Source organism: Botryllus schlosseri, chromosome 14 (genome assembly GCF_051294905.1).
Source record: "Botryllus schlosseri isolate E-star chromosome 14, Bs_hap1, whole genome shotgun sequence".
In the NCBI taxonomy this organism is placed as follows: domain Eukaryota; kingdom Metazoa; phylum Chordata; class Ascidiacea; order Stolidobranchia; family Styelidae; genus Botryllus; species Botryllus schlosseri.
The window spans coordinates 24,361,624-24,381,431 of record NC_137249.1 but is presented as its reverse complement, the minus strand read 5'-3'; the positions used below and the strand labels follow the sequence as shown (position 1 = coordinate 24,381,431).

General features: G+C 40.3%; 1 protein-coding gene and 1 long non-coding RNA gene across 3 annotated transcripts in view; one reads left to right on the top strand and one right to left on the bottom strand.

The window, feature by feature from the left end:
* Nucleotides 1–18,903, bottom strand: part of LOC145456552 (vitamin D 25-hydroxylase-like) — a 34,411-nt gene extending 15,508 nt beyond the window's left edge. The window contains exons 1-5 of one of the 2 annotated variants that reach the window (XM_080334697.1): nt 18,470–18,901; nt 11,518–11,683; nt 8,118–8,227; nt 4,713–4,778; nt 4,503–4,643 (exon numbers count right to left, since the gene is read on the bottom strand). In XM_080334697.1, coding sequence (XP_080190823.1) covers nt 4,503–4,643; nt 4,713–4,778; nt 8,118–8,227; nt 11,518–11,683; nt 18,470–18,661 — 675 coding nt within the window. In that variant the 5' untranslated portion in view covers nt 18,662–18,901. Of the gene's footprint in view, nt 1–4,280; nt 4,644–4,712; nt 4,779–8,117; nt 8,228–11,517; nt 11,684–18,469 lie in introns of those variants that run through there. The other variant, XM_080334696.1, reaches the window with a different exon arrangement.
* Nucleotides 170–2,251, top strand: LOC145456560 (uncharacterized). Its single transcript, XR_013920643.1, has 2 exons — nt 170–893; nt 954–2,251. It is a non-coding gene; the product is annotated as an uncharacterized LOC145456560 (long non-coding RNA).
* Nucleotides 18,904–19,808: the final 905 nt, after the last annotated feature.

Below are 19,808 nucleotides of genomic sequence, written 5' to 3'. Positions count from 1 at the left end.
GGATTCCAAAATTTGGGATGGCCAAGAATCAAAATATCTGCAAAATCACGCGAAAGCGGCGTGTGACAAAAGGAAAAACATTCGATCATAGCAATTTACAACGATGTAAATTGCTATGATTCGATAGTGGCAATTATGGTGACATATCACCCCATAAGAGTAAGACATCAATAAAATTGACAGTATAGATAAATTATACCATAAAATGAAACAATAATCGAATTTGATTCCTCACAAATGTATTTTCGGCATTTTGACGAAATTTGTTGGATAAGAAAAAGATGTACTCAAGATACGTTTCCGGACAAGATATGCACAAACACAATTTTGAGATAATTAGGATAACAAAAAGATATCCGAACATGTCCGAAATATATCTCGTGTTTGCTGGGAAGTTGATTGAATTGTCGAGATGTTGGCAGAGCATATTTCAAGCCCATCTGAGAAAGATGTGATTCGCCGACTTTCCAAGAGAGGTGTCTCAGGTTGCTCGTTTACAACTTGCTGAAGATCCTCGCCAGCTCGAGGGGCAACGACGCGCTCGGAGTTCCCCTACTGGATTCCCGCAGAATTTGGGAGAACGAACAAAAACATCTGGACTGCATTAAATATCCAGAAAGTGAGTCGTTATATACCCAGACTGGCACCCTCGTGAAAGTGGGCGTCGCATTGCCAGTCTACCGCTGCGCTAGAGGATCCACTTCTCTGGACTCTTTCCATTTGCACCTGAACAGATTTATTCCTGGACAGTGTGCTAGTGCTGCTCATTTTCAAGCGTATCATTTGGAAGAACTCTGCCGATGGAGCAAGGACCAGGCTGCCAATGCGAGTCGGCTGCGGAGTTATAGTAGCTTTTTGTCAAAGGAACGATCCTTTCATCTTCATACGGCTCTGTAAGTTATTGTTGTGCAGTAACCCTCAACTTTTTTATTTGATATTTTTTTAATTCAAAGAGTCGCAATTCGGACGTTCTACATAATCAATGGTTGGATCGACGTACCGCAACCTGGATGGGAGGATTCCTGAAGCTGGTGAGTTCGCTCCATGGTCATGACCACAGGTGGTCAGCGTAATCATTGTTGCTACTCAAGTAGAAGTAGTTTTAAAACTTGAAGAAATAGCGCGAGCGAGCAAAACCTACTTAAAGTAGAAGTACTTCATTCCTGACCACCACTGGTCATTACTAGGGCTTATAGTCGTGTCTCTAGAGTCGTGGGGACATGATAATATAAATTATGAGAAAAGCTCAAATCTGTGTACCTGAAACAACTAAGAGTTCTCTCTATATAGCATATTTTGGTGTTTATTCGATCATGCGTATTTTATAGGCTTCCAATGAAATATATTCTCTACTAGTACGGATTGGGCGTTAATGTCGATTAATTAATAAGGATACTTTCGTTATGACGATGACACCTCTGTCACTTGTTCAATAATGAGGTGCAAGGTGATTCATTTGTTGAATGACCCTAACCCTTCCATTGAGAAAGAAAATGACAATTCGTTACCCTTTCCCGATGTTGTCGTAAGGGTAACAATTTTGTTACATCATTCTGTCATAAGGCTACATTCAGTGGTCAACACCTTCGTGGTAAACTGTGAATCGTCAATTTTATATGATATTAACTCTTGTACACATATAGTAATAACTGTCACTCTGTCACTATAGTCCATACTTGCTCGTTTCTGTTCTCTTTTTCAGAGGTTCTAGAATTGACCATCGTTAAGCTGTAAAGCCGACCCTTCGTCGCCAGAAAGAACATCTCCATACCCAACTACTCACTCATGCTTCAAACCCACGGAAGACACCGGCTAACACACTGATTCTTCTTTTTATACGCATTTTGCTATCCTTTTCACTTCACTCAATGTGATCGGGTAAGCAGCCACCGCTTGATCCCAGAAATGGTGTGGAACAGTATCGCGCAGGCCATTCAAGTCGAAATACAAGCAATTACTACTAAATAAATACAGTCAATCCTCAAGATTACCGGACCACGACTGACCTATCGATCTTGCTTTCCATGACATGTCGACCTATTCTTGTCGCTTTCTTTTTTCTATACTATCTTCTTTATATTTCATTCAGTGTGCATGCCTCCTCTTTACATCGCCTAGGCGAAGGTGGATGTCTGATTTCATAGACTACTCCAAGTCGCTTCTTCCTGTCTTTTCATTGTATCGCATTTTGTGGTGTATTGAACTGATAAAAATTGCTATTAACCAATGATGATGATGATTGATCCAAAAACGCAGTAAGTAGGAAGATTCATCTAGAATGGAAGGAAAGGATCATAGGCAGCCACTGCGTGATCCTTGTCTGATATGGTACATTGACCTTGCTCACACCCTATCTATTTTTTGTCGCTTGACCTTTTATGGTATATCTTAGTTCTATTAGTTTTCAACCAGTGTACATGCCTCCTCTTTACTTGGCCCACGTGGGTGTAGATTACCTCAAGTCGTTGCGTAACCTTGCTATCTTTTCATCGATAATTGATCTGATCAAATCAGTAACGATAATAAACTCTTAGAGGAGAGCGCAGATTGCTGTAACCAACATAGCGTCAATTTCAGTGGGCACTAGGCAATTCTACCCCGATCTAAAGAAGGACCTGTGCATTCATCTTGTATCTCTCATTCAATGATATAAATATATTATTTCTCTCATCTGATCACCTTCTGCAGAAATCACTAACCCATATTGCTACACATAACTCATATCCTCACTTTCTAGGATTTATTTGGACTACTTTGACACAATGAATAAGTGGAATAAAAATTAGATGGTATAAATTTGATTGTAGCTGTGCCATGTCACATGCTCAATTTTCCTCCGTCAGTGGTATTCATAGTCACCACGTAGCTGGCAGCATTAGCATTGACATCAGCGCCATTGTGGTGAGAAGATTTCGAATCGAGGCCAGGGTAATTCTGAGGCAGTCTCCGGTAATAACTTGAAGCTGGTGGTCATAGCCATAGATGCTTTTACTAACTATAGATACAGTACCTGGAAGATAACAACAAAACTGGAATTATCCGTTGCAATCATTTGATAGCTGGGTTATTTGCCTACACTTGAAATGTGCCTGTTTGTTGGTTTTCAAGATTTGTAAGAATAGTCAATTAAATTGTGTGGTTGTATCAACAATTCGAGGACGCAGTACATGAAACTGAAGCTATAATGAGTAAAAATTCAATATCAGCAAGCCCCCTCGGGATGAATGGCATCATATCCAAATCAAATTGCTTTACACAGTAGGCCTACCTGAAACTTGAGGGATAAAGAAGACAACATCACCAAGCTCCCTTAGGATTAACGGTATCATATCCAAATCGAATTATCAATGCCATGACAATTGCCTTATCCCAGTAATTGTGAAAACAGCACTCAAGGTCAGGAATTTTTTAGCAGAAGCATACGTTTATTTACCTGGGTACAACGAGGTAAGCAATCTACACCAGGAAGATATTTTCAAATGAATACATACTGTGACACATATATAACCTTATCTTGTCCGAACCATCGAAATCGATACCTCCAGCCCAAAGAGTAATCAATACAGTCACATCACCCAACCACTTTTGCCTTGACCACCACCTTACCATGCAACTATCAACTTAACCCAAAGATGGCGGCCAATTGATCACGCAAATATCGCGAGTAGCGCATTCCAGTGTTTATATAGCTCAGTGAATATACTCCAGTAATAATATTATTGACATAGTATATTTATAAACTTTGACAATTTTACCCGCTTGGCGCGGCTAGCGCACTCGTTCGTCAATTGCATGTGCCTCTTTAGCCGAAAAGTTTGGCCATTCCTGGTCCATATAGATTACTAATCTACCCATAGGTTAGTTATCTATAGTAATTCAGACATTCTAGAGTCTGTCAGCCGTGAGTAATATCCGATGTATCAGCGAATACATAGGTGCCGCCGTGACGGCTTGTGATGTCATAATGAATACTTGTCAATTGTCGAAAACATCATAGTTGCACTAGAACGCACTTTACTTTATGCTATTGCTGTCCACAGCATTAAAATTCAGGCCTGCTGTTCAATTGGGATAAATCAGCAGATGTGGTTGTTGCATATGTAATAGCATCTTTTGAAATACGTCGGAGCCGGAGCTACTCCTCAAGCTCCGGCTCCGGTTGATTTTCATGTAGAGCTCCGGCTCCAACTCCGGTGAAAATGCACGGCTCCGGGCTCTGGCTCCGGCTCCCAAGCCCTAGACTCAGACATGCTTCGCCCGGATGAATGTGTGATTACCAGTATGAGTGCGGAATAGGTGTAGGGCTTTATCAATTATTTTTTTGACCTGACATCGTTGCTGTGTTGCTTTATCGCTCATCGGTAGGCGTATATATACTATATCTATACTTTCACTAATACCATCGTGTTTGATGGATAGCCTACCATGTAGGCCTACTCTTGGTAGCATGATTATGATATTCATATGTATAACTTTTGAAGATTGTGGTAATTTGCACTTACATTAAATGCAGGTACTCCTGTCTGAAAGAATACATGTAATGCGCTTGATATGGTAGCGTAGTCCGGATCCTGGCGACTTTGAAAGCTATCCCCAAATAGAACTTGTGCCAACACATTTAAAATCGAGAAAACCAAGTTTCTCTGTACAATATACATGAAATGAATGTTATGGTGGTATACTTGAAGTTAAGTCATCTGTAAAAACATTACTTTTGCATCTTCATCGAAAGTAACCGTTCCTTCACCAAATGAGTCGACCAATTCACCAGCGTTCTCCTGTTACAGCAAACCGTATCAATTCATATTTCTAGAAAATTGGTGAGGTAAAGCTGTTTTGGTGGTCTATTGGGGCGACATTACAAAACAATAACCGCACTGCTGAATCAACATTTACCATCACTACGCGAGAGATGCATGAAGATGCGGTCACATCCCCCTACAACAGTGGTTCTTAACCTTGCCTCCAGCGCCCCCCCAATGGGCGCTGACGATTTTGAAGGGGGCGATATGGGGGCGCTGAAGAAAAATGGCTTTGCAGTAGATGATATGGTAGTATGGAGCAAATTAACATTCCACAAAACATGTCCAATCCCGAAATTTTTGGTTGCGCTACGCGACGATGTTTGCTAAATATGTTTTCATAAATGTAGTGGGATATTCTAATTTATGTGTAACGAATTGCGCGTACTTGTAGATCGTCAATTTCCCGTTAAAACACTGCCGTCACGCTTGCTAGGGTTATTTTGAACAAAATGTTTCGAATAAGGTATTATATCCTGCTGCGCACAGCGTGTGAAAATCGTATAAGGAGGCACTGTATATCACTTTTGAGCGTGAGAGCACCTTGTACATAAATAAGTTTTGAAGCTTTGCGCATGAAATCAATAACTAAATATACTTGTATTTGAGAGCTACAAAATTAAATCGTCAGAATATTTCTTCATGGTATCATAAAGGATGATACTATCTAGTGTTGCGACTCACAACCTCGCATGAACGTGATATAATATCAGTTGCTTTGTTTTGAATGCATTCATGTTAAAGTTAATAACTGGGCACAATACTAAATTCCACGTGAGCAGATATATGCATCCCATTCTTAGTTGACTCACTTATTGTTACACAAAGCACTCGGACAAAATCCAATACCATTAATTTCCCCGTATTGCCAATCGCGGATGTGAATTCGGGAAAGTTGGAATCAAAGGATATGAGACCATACCCGATTGTTGTTATAACAACCTTGATTTGACCCTGAATATACCACACACAATTATTACATGGCTTATTATAGTCGGAAGGTCCTCGAGCGCGATAAAATCGCGAAATATTGCCAATACCAAAGTCCCTCAAAGACCGACAGGACTTTGACCTTTTACGAGGACCGCAACTGCTGCATCCCAAACCCCCAATCGGTAAGTTCGAAGGGTGCCATAAATTATTTCCGTGAATGTACATAAATTACACATCATGTTTTGACTACTCCCCCACGGAAGAGTACTCATAATTATAGAAAAATAGAAATAGGCATTTCGGCGTCGGCCATTTCCACGCCGCGATGGACAAAGACATATAAAGTTCCGGTCAATATGGGAATCCGAGAAGTGTGTCAGAAAGATCGCCAGCGAGAAAACCTTAGCCGAAGAGGATTGCCCTTATGTTAACCGTGAACTTCGATGTATATAAGTCTAATTATTATTATTATTATTATTAATATGGTTAAAAGTTGTAGTGGCGCTTATCGCCCTTAAGGGTCTGGTGCACCACGGTCTGAAGTTACCTACCGGTATAAGTACCCTTGCAATGTATTTCAGCCTCGTCTATATACCAATCACATAAGTCTAATCGTCCATAGGTGCTTAAATCGCTCGTGCCGAATTATCATGTCGTCGCAACCTGCACCCCACATGACAAATAACATCCATCAGAGAAAATTATTTGCCAGTGAAGAAATACAAATTTTTAATCGTGTGCTTACTTTAGTTTATTGCGTTTATGCGTTTCAATATCTTTTGACTATATAGCGGACAAAAGGTAATAAAATAACAACATGTAACGAATTAATTACAAACGGGCACGCCCGAATATGTTCAATTAATAATTACGTGGCCTTCATTTTTAAATCTCAGCGCTACTGGCAAACATGATGACGTGGGCTGAGAGGACAAAAAGTTTATATCGACATATATACATGCAATTACCACATATTCATTCATCCATTATAGAAAATTTTGGCCCCTTTGGCGACCAGGTCACTCAAACTTTGCTGACCATCGTAATCACGCGAATGGGATTTCGGGCAAAGCCCTCAGAAGTTTGATTTATCACTTTATGGGTGCTCAAGACAATCGTTTTTAGGGGGGCTGACGAAGTGCTGTTACGGCCCTCCCTTTTACCCATTGTATTTATTGCAGTCCTCAGAATATGAGGTGGGGGGCGCTGGAGCACGATAACTTTTGAAAGGGGGCGCTGGAGGAAAAAAGGTTAAGAACCACTTCTATATAGATATATGTATAATTGTTTAATTGTCCATGGGCGGCTGAATGACTGGCACCGAAAGCTCCTGTCCTGGCGATCTGAACCCCACAGGACAAATGCCATCCCGCAGGGAAAATTATTTGCCCGTAAAGCAATACTAATTTGAAATGGTGTGTGCCTTTTAGTTTTGGTGATTTCCATATCTTTAGACATAGCAGATACAGGAGGTCCCAAATAGCATAATGTCACGAAGTCAATATACCAACGGGTCCGCCGAAGATGTTTAATTCTTATTTAGGGGTCCTACCTTTTGAACACATCTCACTCAGCTATACCGGTAAATCTGATTACGTGAGCAGATAGGGGATAAAAATTGATAGCAAAAATATATGCGATTCCCGATCATATTGACCTATTCAAACATGTATATATTATTTTTCGCGCTTCGCGCGTTTAGTCGAGATAAAGCGGCGCACTAAACAGTACACCCAATCTAGCTGATAAGTGGCGGGGAAAATGCATACTGTCTTGGTGGGGAATGAAGGCCCGGAATAAATCTGAAGTGGGGAATGAAGACAATAAGGTTGGAACCACTGCATTAGATACTTTAACCTTATGAGTAGTTCTGACTCTTATGGCGCCATAGTGAGTGTTACCTGAATACTCGACTTACCTCGAAGTTTAATTACAGATCACTACTAACAAACTTAACTAACTTACTAACTAACCAACCACGTGGGTTAGTAATCTATAGTTTAATACTCGACTCCGAATCGATTCAGTCAGGTGTAGATTTTGACAGGCCCTAATCGTAATGTCTCTACTGGGCCTTAGCTATAACCCGAGCTTAACCTATACAATCCACCACGGAAATGTCCAAGTAATATATAAATATGGTGCAAAAATGATGGGAGTTTAATATTTGTTCAATCATTCGCAGGCTGTCCATAGTATGCACGAATAGCATATTTGTCCAACCCATTCGCCGTCTGAGCAGTGATTTGCTCGGAACCGAATTCTTCACAACAAACACCGCACTATATTTATATGCTCGAGAAAAACTAAACATTCCAATTGCTTGAAGAGTATCCTATTTCTCATAACGCGATCTTTGTAGGATAGTAAATTTTTAGCTACCAAAATATGATCCTCCATTTCTCTCTTCCCGAATCCCAACTTCGATAGAACTCGATGAATGAATTTTCTATCAGTTGCGAAGTTATCGGTGTAGTCGCTGGCCGTTATCCCTGCGATGTTCGAAAGTTTGATATATAATTATCTGATAGATCACGGGTCGGCAACATATCGTATATGCAACTTGTCAACTGTCAAACTATATTCAAAAACTCTAGCGACTATTGTTGTTATACATTCGATTTTGCTCTGGCAAATATATTTGCAGATTTAGAACAGACCTGGACAAAGTGCGGCCCGCGGAGTTATTCTGTGCGGCCCGCGAAAGGTTGCTTGGAATTCAAAACATAAAACCGTCATTTTAATGTTACTGCGTGGACTAAAACCATAGGCTCTATAAACTGAACCGAAAATTCGTATACTTTCAAGTCTATTCATTAATATGCCGCGATTGCGCAGCCTATACGTACCTTGCATGCGTAATCCAGATTCAAGATATGTGGCAAATTATGCCGTAACAATTAAAGTCACAAGAAATCGCCAAACCTTCGGCCTTCTTTGTTGGCATTGTCACATTACGCATTTCTCTAGTGGTTCTCAAACTAGGGGGCGTGAAAGCATCTGAAAGGGGGCACGAAGCTGCGTTCAGCTGAAAAAACATTTCGCGCTGCGCGCCATTTACCTTCAGTTCATAGTTAATGCTCTGTGTATAGTCCGAATTTCGTACTTGGGTATTATCTCATCAATAGTCATAACCTCCCATGCCATCAAACTATCCGTTGGGATTGTCACCATTCGGGCTGCATATTGCGATATGACGATAAGAGGGGCGCGAAGTTTCTCACTATCGTAAAGGGGAGCGTGTCAAAAAAGTTTGATAACCACTACATTACACGGTTTGTGCTTCTAATTGATGCGTGATACGTATCTCACTCCCTCATTCGTAAAACAAGTCAATCGGTGCCTGTGATTGCTTTGAGTCATCTCCACCCATAAAGGCTAAACTGACCAGTCAAAATAAGAAATCCGAAAGCTGAAATCCAAAGAAGGTTCGGAGCAATAAGTATTTGTTTACTGAAGTCGCGGGTAAGCCTGTCTTTTAAGTGCTGGTTAGTGCCGATCAGGAAGTCGTTTTTAATTAGTATAATTTAGGTGGGTCTTATGACAAAAACACGAAGAACTATGCTTCGCTCCACTGCAAGGCGATTTCGCCAAGCTACAAAGTTCTCGGAAGGCAGCGACCAGGAAAATAAGCTGTGTAATATCCCCAAAACATATTGATGTCTTGATAGAAAAACGCGGATAGGTATTCGAAGAGATCAAAAGGTATCATCTTTAACATTGTATCGAAATATGACCGCAAATAAATATTATGTTTGGTAATTAACTTTCACTTTCTCATTCCCTAATATCCAAACAACCACTGCGCAGCATTTATAAACAGTGTAGTTCCCTGCTGTCAATTTAGAAATAAAATTATTGCGCTGGAAAACACAGCTAAATATTTTGACTCGGCCCGCCAACGTATTTTCTGCTTTTCATTTGGTCCGCGGCGAAAAATAATTGCCCAACCTGATTTATACTAACCGTCCGTAAGACGCCTGCTGCGTATTCTAAAATTCTAATTCATGAGCAAAACTATTGCAAAACAATGCGCGAAACGAGAGGTAAGGTACAAATGAGGCACAGACGCGCCAAGCCTCACCTGTGATAGCGCAGCTTATCGTAAATAGCTTAGAATTTATAATCACTGATAATAATCACACGCAATTGTCGCGCTGATTCCGAAAATCCAAATATGGATTGACAGTATTTGGCATATCATAACGTTGCTCTACACATCTACATTTTACGGCGATGTACAGAAAGCTACTTACCAAACAAGAACATGGATAGCTATGTGGCGGTGTTTGACACTTCCGAGGCAGCTTATTTCTCGGTGTAGATCAGGCAGACAGTGAGTATTTGAAAAGTGCATTGTCCTACAAGCGTCACAATTTTTGCTATTCTCTTTGATCAATAAAGGTATCGTGCAATCAAAGATTTCGAGGCTCACGATGGCGGGTAGATCAAATTTCGCAAGTGGCTCGACAGCAACATAAATTTGGGGATTTTGAAAAGGGGGCACGTGCCTCTTACCGTGTATCACCCACTGTTTTGACCTCTCCAAGACATTTTTATGCTGCCACGAGAATATTTATTCTGGCCGTCATGAAAATTTACTAACAATTTGCTGCAATATTGATAAATTGAGTACAAAATTAATTTTTTTTCAAAGAGCCATATTTTTGTAAGGAATCGTGGTTCGTAGAACTGCGTCACGAACAACTGGCTGTCCGAGCCTTCTCTATTTCATGTATGCGTACCATACTAAAATGAGAAATACCGTCATTTCGACGCGTGATGCTACAGTACAGAGATGCCGATAATCAGGCCGTGTTATTTTTGGCATTTCAGGAGCCAGATGCCTTAACTACAAAAAAATAAAACTGCCAAAAAATAACACGTTCACCAGTAGTATATTTCGTTCATGGTGTTGTGTTAACAGGACCGCGTTACAAGTGAGAAAAGCGTGTGTGCAGGGTAGGTTTCCTAATCTGGGGTCCAGCTCACCCGTCATGGTTGAAAGCGTAGTACCCTAAATGGTTTGGACACAGCGAGATTGAACGGATCATTACATTTGGTCTACGTCAGTGGTTCCCAACCTGTGGTACCACTTCCCCACTCGACGACGATGGGATTCGAATCCACGCGTGCAGAGCACAATGAATTAGTCGTCCATCGCCCGTCGGTATACAGTTACGATAGGGACCATGTTGAGACCTTGTTGTGAAAGGGGTACTCATTACTTATTTAACTGCGATTTAAACGCATATATGGCGTACACCCTTTAAATGTATATCCAAAGATTATGTACAAGTGTTTGTAAGGCCTATTTTAATAGTTGGAAGCCATAACTTGATCTATAAGTGCAGAAATAAACTCTACAGAAGAATTTCCGTTACACTGGAGCTAACTGGTATTTGAAAGTTAACAGCAGTAGTCACCGTGATTTGCAGTAAATATCCATTATAATGTTTTCGTTTTGTGTGAAAATTAGATGTTAATCATTTTGTTCTTTAACCCATTTTCTGATGTATAGTTCGTTTTGTGCCCCAATAGATATGTAGTTAGATCGATTTTTGTGTTTCTAAGGCAGCAAACATATGTAGTTTCGCAAAGGCTCGTAGATTATCGTGTTCCGCAGGTTAGTAAAGTTTAGGAACCACTGTTTTCATAGAAAGGCTCTATAATACAAGCATTTATACATTTATTCAGCATTGCGCTGCGAGCCAGATAGAATCGTCTGGCCCCTCTATGACGCCAACGGGCCGAATGTTTGACACCCCTTATCTACATCTACCTGTTTTTCGCAAATATTCCGTGAAGATAACGTTATTAGGACGGTTGCTGAATACGCCCGCATTCTTCACCAAGGCCTGTTGGATCGCTTCGTATGAATCCAAAACCACAGTGTAACTGCCGCCAATCTTGAACCCAATGATATCTCCATACTTTTTTGCCCATTTCTAAATATTTAGGAATATGGATCGCTGATACACCAAATACGGAAGATTGCGCGATATCCGCAATCTCAATTTGGAACGAAAAACTTGCTAGCTTCGACGTAGACGGTAATTTGCCTTACTTTATGGATGCGTATTGCGTACTGACTATTATAATGGATTTAGTCTGGTGTCAAAAACTTAACATTTCCAAATGGTGATGCCGTTTATTATACAATGGAATATAGGTAGATATAAACAATACAACCCATAGCCTATTTTTCAAAAGGCAGGCTGTCAAATTGTCATTGAGCTTATCCATGTTGACCAGATCTGGGCATTGTCCGGCCCGCGAAATGTTCCTCGGAATTTAGATCATAAAATCTATTTATTATTGTTAATGCGTGGAATAAAACTCCAGGCCAGTGGCTCTCGACCATTTTATTTTCGCGGACCGCTTTTGGACCGTCGCGGACCCCACGGACCCCCTGCACACACAGCTGTAGTTCAAATATAGCTCCATTTTCGAGCAATCGTCATCTGACTGGTGCAAATATTAACTGTAGTAGTGATAAACAGCAACAAACTGACTTTTCTTGAAGATAACATCTTACTATATTCATGTATAAATCGGTAAACTTTCATTATTTCAAAGCGAATTCTAGAGCTGCATTTCTTGAAATACGGGGTCGTGTCTTAAAAATTCGCGCCTTCGATTTGATATGAATCAGAGCTAAAAATCCATTTCCGCAAATATATCTGGTGTGGTAGCGAATGTATTATAAACGGGTAACGCTTACTATACGACACCTTTCGGTATCATCGCAACATTTATGGAACCAAAATTGACACGCAGATTTTAGGAACATATTACGTCCAGCCTGGTCATTTCTATCCAGCAGCTCATCTTGAAGTTACTCCGTAATAATGGTTATGTACTTCACAGGAGAAAATGGATTTTTGTAAACATTTCGAATTCACCCTGATTGATCTTACCATACTCCCACTTTTTCCATAAACCTCAACATAACATCTCTTAGCGGAAATATGCTTGTAAAGTAGGCAATTTGGCATATATTATGAGTTTTTGCAATGGGATATTCAATCTCAGACGGTCATTCCGTTGATGTCAGTAATGAAGCGAAACTTGCCTCATGATTTCCTTAATTTAAAAAAATTATGTTATCAACCATTTTGCAAATTCAAAGGTTTCGCGGACCCCCGGTAGAAAACTACTGCTCTAAGTGGTATAAACTGAACCGGGAATGCGTATACTTTAAAGTCGGATTTATTTACGAGCTGTGATTACGTAATCGACGTAGGGGAGACCGGGGACAATTGTAACACTTTTTGGATTTTCTAACATTACGTGTTTTTCTCATGAAAATTTCGTTTCCAAAGTAATATATAAAGTAGCCAACAACTCGATAGTTAGTATAAAAACTAAAATGGGACTCAATCAACAATCAATCATGGAAATTTTTGGTAGCGAAAATCGCCGCTCAAATGTTACAATCGCCCCGTACCTCGGCGTAATTGTACCACCCATGCGGGGCAATTATAACAGTGCTATTTAGAATTAAAAACAAACAAAATGAACAACGAAAACGGGAGCACTAATTGTATTATTGCATCAAACTAAAAAAAGAGAAATTTGAACGCTTCGCTTCCAGGGTACGCCCCATCGCATTTTCGGCATCTGAATACAGTATCACCATTCGTGCCTTCTTCATGCGCTCAAAGTGTACGAGATGCACATTCATTTCATCTCCCAACACATATTCGGCCTTTTCTACAAAGGTGCTGTTCTTCAGCGTGCATTATGGGTTGGGCATTCGGTCACTTGCAAAGGTGCGAAACCGACCTGGATAAAATATCTGGTTGAATAGGCCGATGATAGTGTAGAAAAACGAGGACACAACATTATGTGGCGTCAAAGCTAATGACAATCTTCGGTTCTGTACAAAATTAAAATAAATTGTTCACACCAAATGACAAAATGTAAGTGGGCCATGCTCAAAGTCAGGGGATGAGGATTCAGTCATGGGCAAGTTCTTAAGTGACCATTGAAGGTCGATACACCAAAATCGATCTAGATCAGAAAGGATGGTAGAATCACGGAAATAACCGAACCCTAAGTTTCACATCGCTACTTTTGTATGGCCTTCCCGACAAATGATCATGTAGAAATTGCTATGGCAAGGTAGTATGCTATCTGTTCTGGTATTGAACTCATGGCTGTTGCAAGATTGGTCTTCAGTAGATAAATGGTTATACCAAAATATGAACAAAGATATTCAGCATTGAAAAGATATTTCAACGGGGCAAAAGTAACAGAGTGTTACGATTGCCCCTGACACGCTCGACCATGTTTAGCGTCTTAGTATGGTACTTTCCCGGCGACGCAAGTCCTAGTTTTCCTATCATCACGGTAGACTATTGTAACATTGTTTTAACTACATATATTACGTTGTCACTACTTGAGGTACTATCCGTCTGAACAAATTATTCCAGACCAGAATATATTTACTCAAGGGTCCAAAATTTCGTTTTTTTTTTCAAATTAATCTGAGGTTTCGCGTCGTAGCTCAACGCACCTCCAGATATGTTAGGACAGATAACTACTGCGTGCGCAGTGCGCACTCAAAATACCAAGGCGATATCACCACCCTACTAGCGGTGAGGTCGATTGTTACATTTGCCCCTAGTTACATTTGTCCCCGGTCTCCCCTACTTCGTATGCGTAATCCGGGCTCAAAATCAAAATCAATACAGCAAAGTATGTCGTAAAGATTCAAGTTACACGTCAATGTTTCCATATTCAAGATCAAATCGTTTTGTTGCCATTGTTACATTAGGTATTATATTGTCTCTGCATTAAACTGTTACGTCATATGTTTCCGAATCCTAATTCGTAAAATAATGCCGTCAGTGCACGTGATTAGCGGCCCCACTCCCTCACAAACAATGTCATGTCAAGCAATGAAGGATGTGACTGAAGGATTACATTTCAACGAGATTTGGCGCACTAAATATTTGTTTACTGAAGTCAGCCGGTAACCCGTCTTGCTAGTTTATGATGAACACCGAGCATAGGGCTGCGTGAATACAATTTGAGTCATCATTATGGGAAGAATCATGCAGGGAAATACAAACACTCGTCTGAGATGTAAGACCTGGTGCTAGCGAAGCTAGCAAAGCGGCAAGGTTATTTTACCAAGCCACAAAGAGCTCGTGGCGCAACATAGCACATCCACTGAGCAGTATGCTGTGTTTACAATGTAATTCACTGCTGTCAGTTTAGAAAGAAAGCCGCATGCCGCGGCATATAGTCCAAGCTTTTGTCTCGGCCCGCTAACGTTTTTTCTGCTTCACATTCTGCCCGCCGGGAAAAATAATTTCCCAACCTTAATCTTGACGCTGATAATATATTGAACCAAATTTGTAAGAGCAGTTTCGGACATGACATGTAGAGCCATTCAGAACTATCAGCATTGGCAATGGCGCATATAGGCTATAAATTTGACAAAATGACTATTTCATACCTGCTAAACATGTTCATTCCCATTACACGAGATCCTCGTCTAAAGGAAACATCTACTTACCCCCACCCAATAACAACCTAACTAAGAGATCTATCGACTACTCGGGACCTATCATCTGGAATGCATTACCACCACATATCCGTGAATTGCCTTATAATAGATTCAAAAAAGCCCTACTTGACCATCTCTTGTCGTTACACTAACACTGTTGCCCTACCTCGCCCAGACATTGCTTCATTGATCATTTGCTACCATTGTTTGATTTTTTTTATTTTCCTTTCCTAACTAAATATTTTTCTACAGCCAGACTGTTAAGAGTCAAGTGTACCTGTTTGATGCTGGTGTGACCAGACTAGATGACCTTCACGGTCTTATCGATCATTCCTATCTAATACCGAATACTGTGCATGCATATTCTCTGTACCACCATCACTGCCGTTTGTTATGTATTTTGGTTCGATGAAAATAAAGACTCTCTCTCTCTCTCTCTCTTTCCAGTTAAACATATCAGCTATGCCAGGGAAGTGGTTGGTAGAGTCGCTAGCTCCGCAGCAGCATCACCAGATCTGGTGTAGGCCAACATACGACAAATGTCCATTGTAGGCCTACCCTCCTTATACGCGTCAGAGTTAGATGGTGTCTAATATTAGTCACCTCGCCATTTAACAACTGATTCAGTAGGCCCGCTAGCTGTAAATCAAGTCTTGCTATCTAGAACCGAAGTGAGTGTAACATTAACGAAGACCTGGGCAAAGTGCGGCCCGCGAAAGGTTGCTTGGAATTCAAAACTTAAAACTGACTTTTTGAATGACTAAAACGATAGACTGTATCAAATGAACAGGAAACTCGTTTACTTTGAAGCCTGTTCATTAATATGCCACGATTACGCTGTCTACCCACCTTGCATGCGTAATACAGATTCAATTCCATTCAATATGGCAAAGTATGAGTGGAAATTGAAGTCACAAGAAATCAGTCCATATAGTTTAGTTCAAACCTTCTTTGGTGCCATTGTCACTGTGACAATGTCACATTACGTATTATACGGCAGGTGTTTCTAATTACCACGTGATACGTTTCCATATCCTCAATTCGTGAAGAAAGTCAATCACTCCTCGCGATTACTATATGACTCATGAATCATCACCTATCACCCTATCAAATTATTACCGGGCATGCCAAAAAAAGCCGAAAAAGGGTTAGGTATAGACTAGAGCACTAAATATTAGAATAGTGGATTTAGGGGGAAACTCGTTGTTTTAGTTTTTGTCTAGCATGTCGTCGAGATTAAGGACATTGCGTGAAGTCGGTCTTATGACAAATACACAGAACACGTGGTCAAGGAAGGGCGCAGTTCAGAAAACTGCAAGCTTCGAGCAACATAAAGGGTTTTACGCTGCACACTGCTCCAAAGGTAGCGACCAAGAAAACGAGCTTTGTACTATTGCACATGTACTTCAGTGCAGTGGTTCTCGGGCGTTAAAGCATCAGAAGGGTGGCACTAAGCCGAAGTTTACCTTGAAAAAATCGTTGCGCTCCGCGCGATTCACCCCCAGTATATCGTTTATTTACTATGTAATCTCTGGTTTTTATATTTCAGAATTCTCTCACCAACAGCCAGAACCTTCCATGCCATCAAGCTGTCCGTTGGGATTGCTAGCAATCTGGTTACACTTTTTAATATTGTGTAATATCATGATGAAGGGGGTAATTTTTCACTATCATAAATGAAGGTGTGCTTAAAAAAGGTTGATATCCACTATTTCAGGTCACTATTTTAAAGTCTTAATAGGAGAACATGGATAGGGGCTTTAAGAGATTCAAATACGTATCATGTTTAACATTGTTTCCAATTATGACGGCAAATGGATATTTTTTTAATTAACCGTCAATTTCTCATTACCTAATATCAATACATTCACTGAGCAGTTTTTATTAACAATGTAATTTAGAAATAAAATTAAAATACGCTGAAGAGTATAACTAATTTTTTTCACTTCGCCAGTCAACGTATTTTCTACTTCTCATTTGGCCCGCGGAAGAAACTAATTGCCCACTCCTGCATCAACGGAACCAAAGTCGACTGTTAAGATCGGTCATAAGTGTGGTCATAGCAGTGTTGGGATCAAGTCACTACCTTCGAGTCACGAGTCATTTCGAGTCATTGCCCATTTTGACTCAAGTCAAGTCAATCGATTTTCAAAGGTGACTCGAGTCAAGTCAAATCACTCGATTTTTGGAGGTGACTCGAGTCAAGTCGAGTCAAGTGAAGTCAAGTCACGAGTCAAGTCACAATTCAAGTCAAGATGCCTTTTCGAAGTCTGGGGCATGACAACGTTATTGCATTTTGCTATCTGTCTGAAATACAGATTGAGTGGTTATTGATTTTGAACCGATGAACGAATATAGAGTTAAATATACACGGAAGAAGGCGCTGTATCGCTCACTATGCGTAGAACTGCTAAACCACAGTATATAGTTTCCAGCCAAAATAGACAATAGATACGAATTGATAGGATGAAATACATAACCCATTTACAAATCGATCTGATACAATTCGAGCCTGTGCCCCTGGTTGAGGACTATATAAACTATATTCGAATTCAATTTCAATAAAACAAGAGGTTTGGTTAACGTAAAACAAGAGGTTAATTACTTTACTGTCCTAGCTTATACTAGTTCACGACAACGTGAGCTATATTCTTCGATCACTTCGTTTGCTGTCAATTTATTCGTTTGCTGTCAATTTATTTGTGAGGGAACAATGGAGGCTCAGTAAAACGCACGATCATTAAATGATTGGTCGCTCTCGCGGGTTACACCAGCGCTTCGCGAACAATCCGAACATGCAAGATCAATTGATTTTTATAGGCGCCGATTATTTGATGACTTAAAATTGACTCGTGAATTTTGCTCCGAGTCACGAGTCAATCCATATTTCTGATACGCCGAGTCAAGTCAAGTCAAGTCATTTTAGCAAAGTGACTCGAGTCAAGTCATTCGAAAAAGGTGACTCGAGTCATGACTCGAGTCATCTGGGTCATAGATGTGTTCACGTCAATATGTAGCGGTGACAGTATTCGTATTGAAGCAAATTTCACTCTCTACAAATATTTCCAGTATAACCTCTCAACTACCAATGTCGTTTCTACGGCTTCAGTCGATTGGGTATTGTAGCGTCACAACAGATCACCACCGCGACATAGACATATAATTCCTTTATAGATAGAACATCAGTGTAATAACTTAATTACTAGATGCTCACCTTGAACGCCACTTCAGGACGTTTTCCTACGGAAAGTGCCACGCCTAGAAAGGGTATCCCTGTAGGTCCAGGCGGAAATTTTTTTGGCCTTTTCACGAAGTAATTGGAAACGAAATAACATGTCAGAATAAAGGCAACCAGCTGGCCAAATTGCGCAGTCAAAAGCTCTGCAATCAGGGCAAGAAGGGACATTGCCTATAATGCCTATCCTATTGATCTGAAGTATATATGACACTTCTTAATAGCTGGTAAACGCAGCCGACGGTCAATCTTCAAACTTTTTCATGACATATTGTATACAAGTGCTGTTACTGACTGTCTTTCTATATGTGAACAGTTTTAACTGATGCTGCCGTTTACATTATACATTTACAACATATTCTCCATCATTGTATGGCGTTCTTTGAAAATTTCAAACCTCACAAAATTCAACCAGAGCACTGTAGACAAAGTTTGGGAACCATAAAGGTCGATACTTGATGATAATGTTGTTGCATCTTATTCTAGATAGGGCCATGAACAACCTCTCTGTAATACCGTCAGGACGTTTTGTTTCGATACTTCGATGTTTTTGGCATTATCCCGTCGTTTTCTGATAGTAGAAATCGTGCATCGCTAAAATATCACAAAAATTGCTGGACATCAAGAACTAACTATACTGACAAAATTACTTCAGCATTCAATCATCACATCACACTGTATTCTCTTTCCAGCAGCGTAGTCTTCTTATACCTTTGCAAATTCTCCTTCTAGGACATGGGTAATATTTTGAAGCACTACTGGTCGGTAGTCATCACTGATCTTTCTTAATGACTAATATTATTGCATAAATTATCGTGAATAGACTGGATACATAAATTGTTCCGCACATAAAGCAAGATCGCAAATACGCTCTCAGCCTAAGGTGGCGAGACAGGGCAGTGGTATAATCCGTGGCTACAACAACAACAACGGGTTGCGGGTTCCAGTCACTTCATCAGCGAAAGCAGTGTCTTTCAAAAGCGTAGAAGTGGGCCGTGCTTTAAGTCGACAGTTGCGGAATAAAAATGAAGAATATCGGCCTGGTGTAAATGACCATAGTAGTCGACAAACACCACGAATACCTCAAAACAAACGAACAACCTAATTTTTGTCCGTGTGGCATATTTATTCATTTGTTTATAATGTTGGTGATGGACTGTCAATTTGCTTACAACGCAGGATACGATATAATTGAACATATAGCTTCAGATAGACCGCAACCTAATTGCCACATCGAGTATTCACGAGAACGAAGCCTAAGGCGGATTGTTGCTGCAAGCCGGCGAACGTACTGAAAATTAATTCAATTCGGTAATAT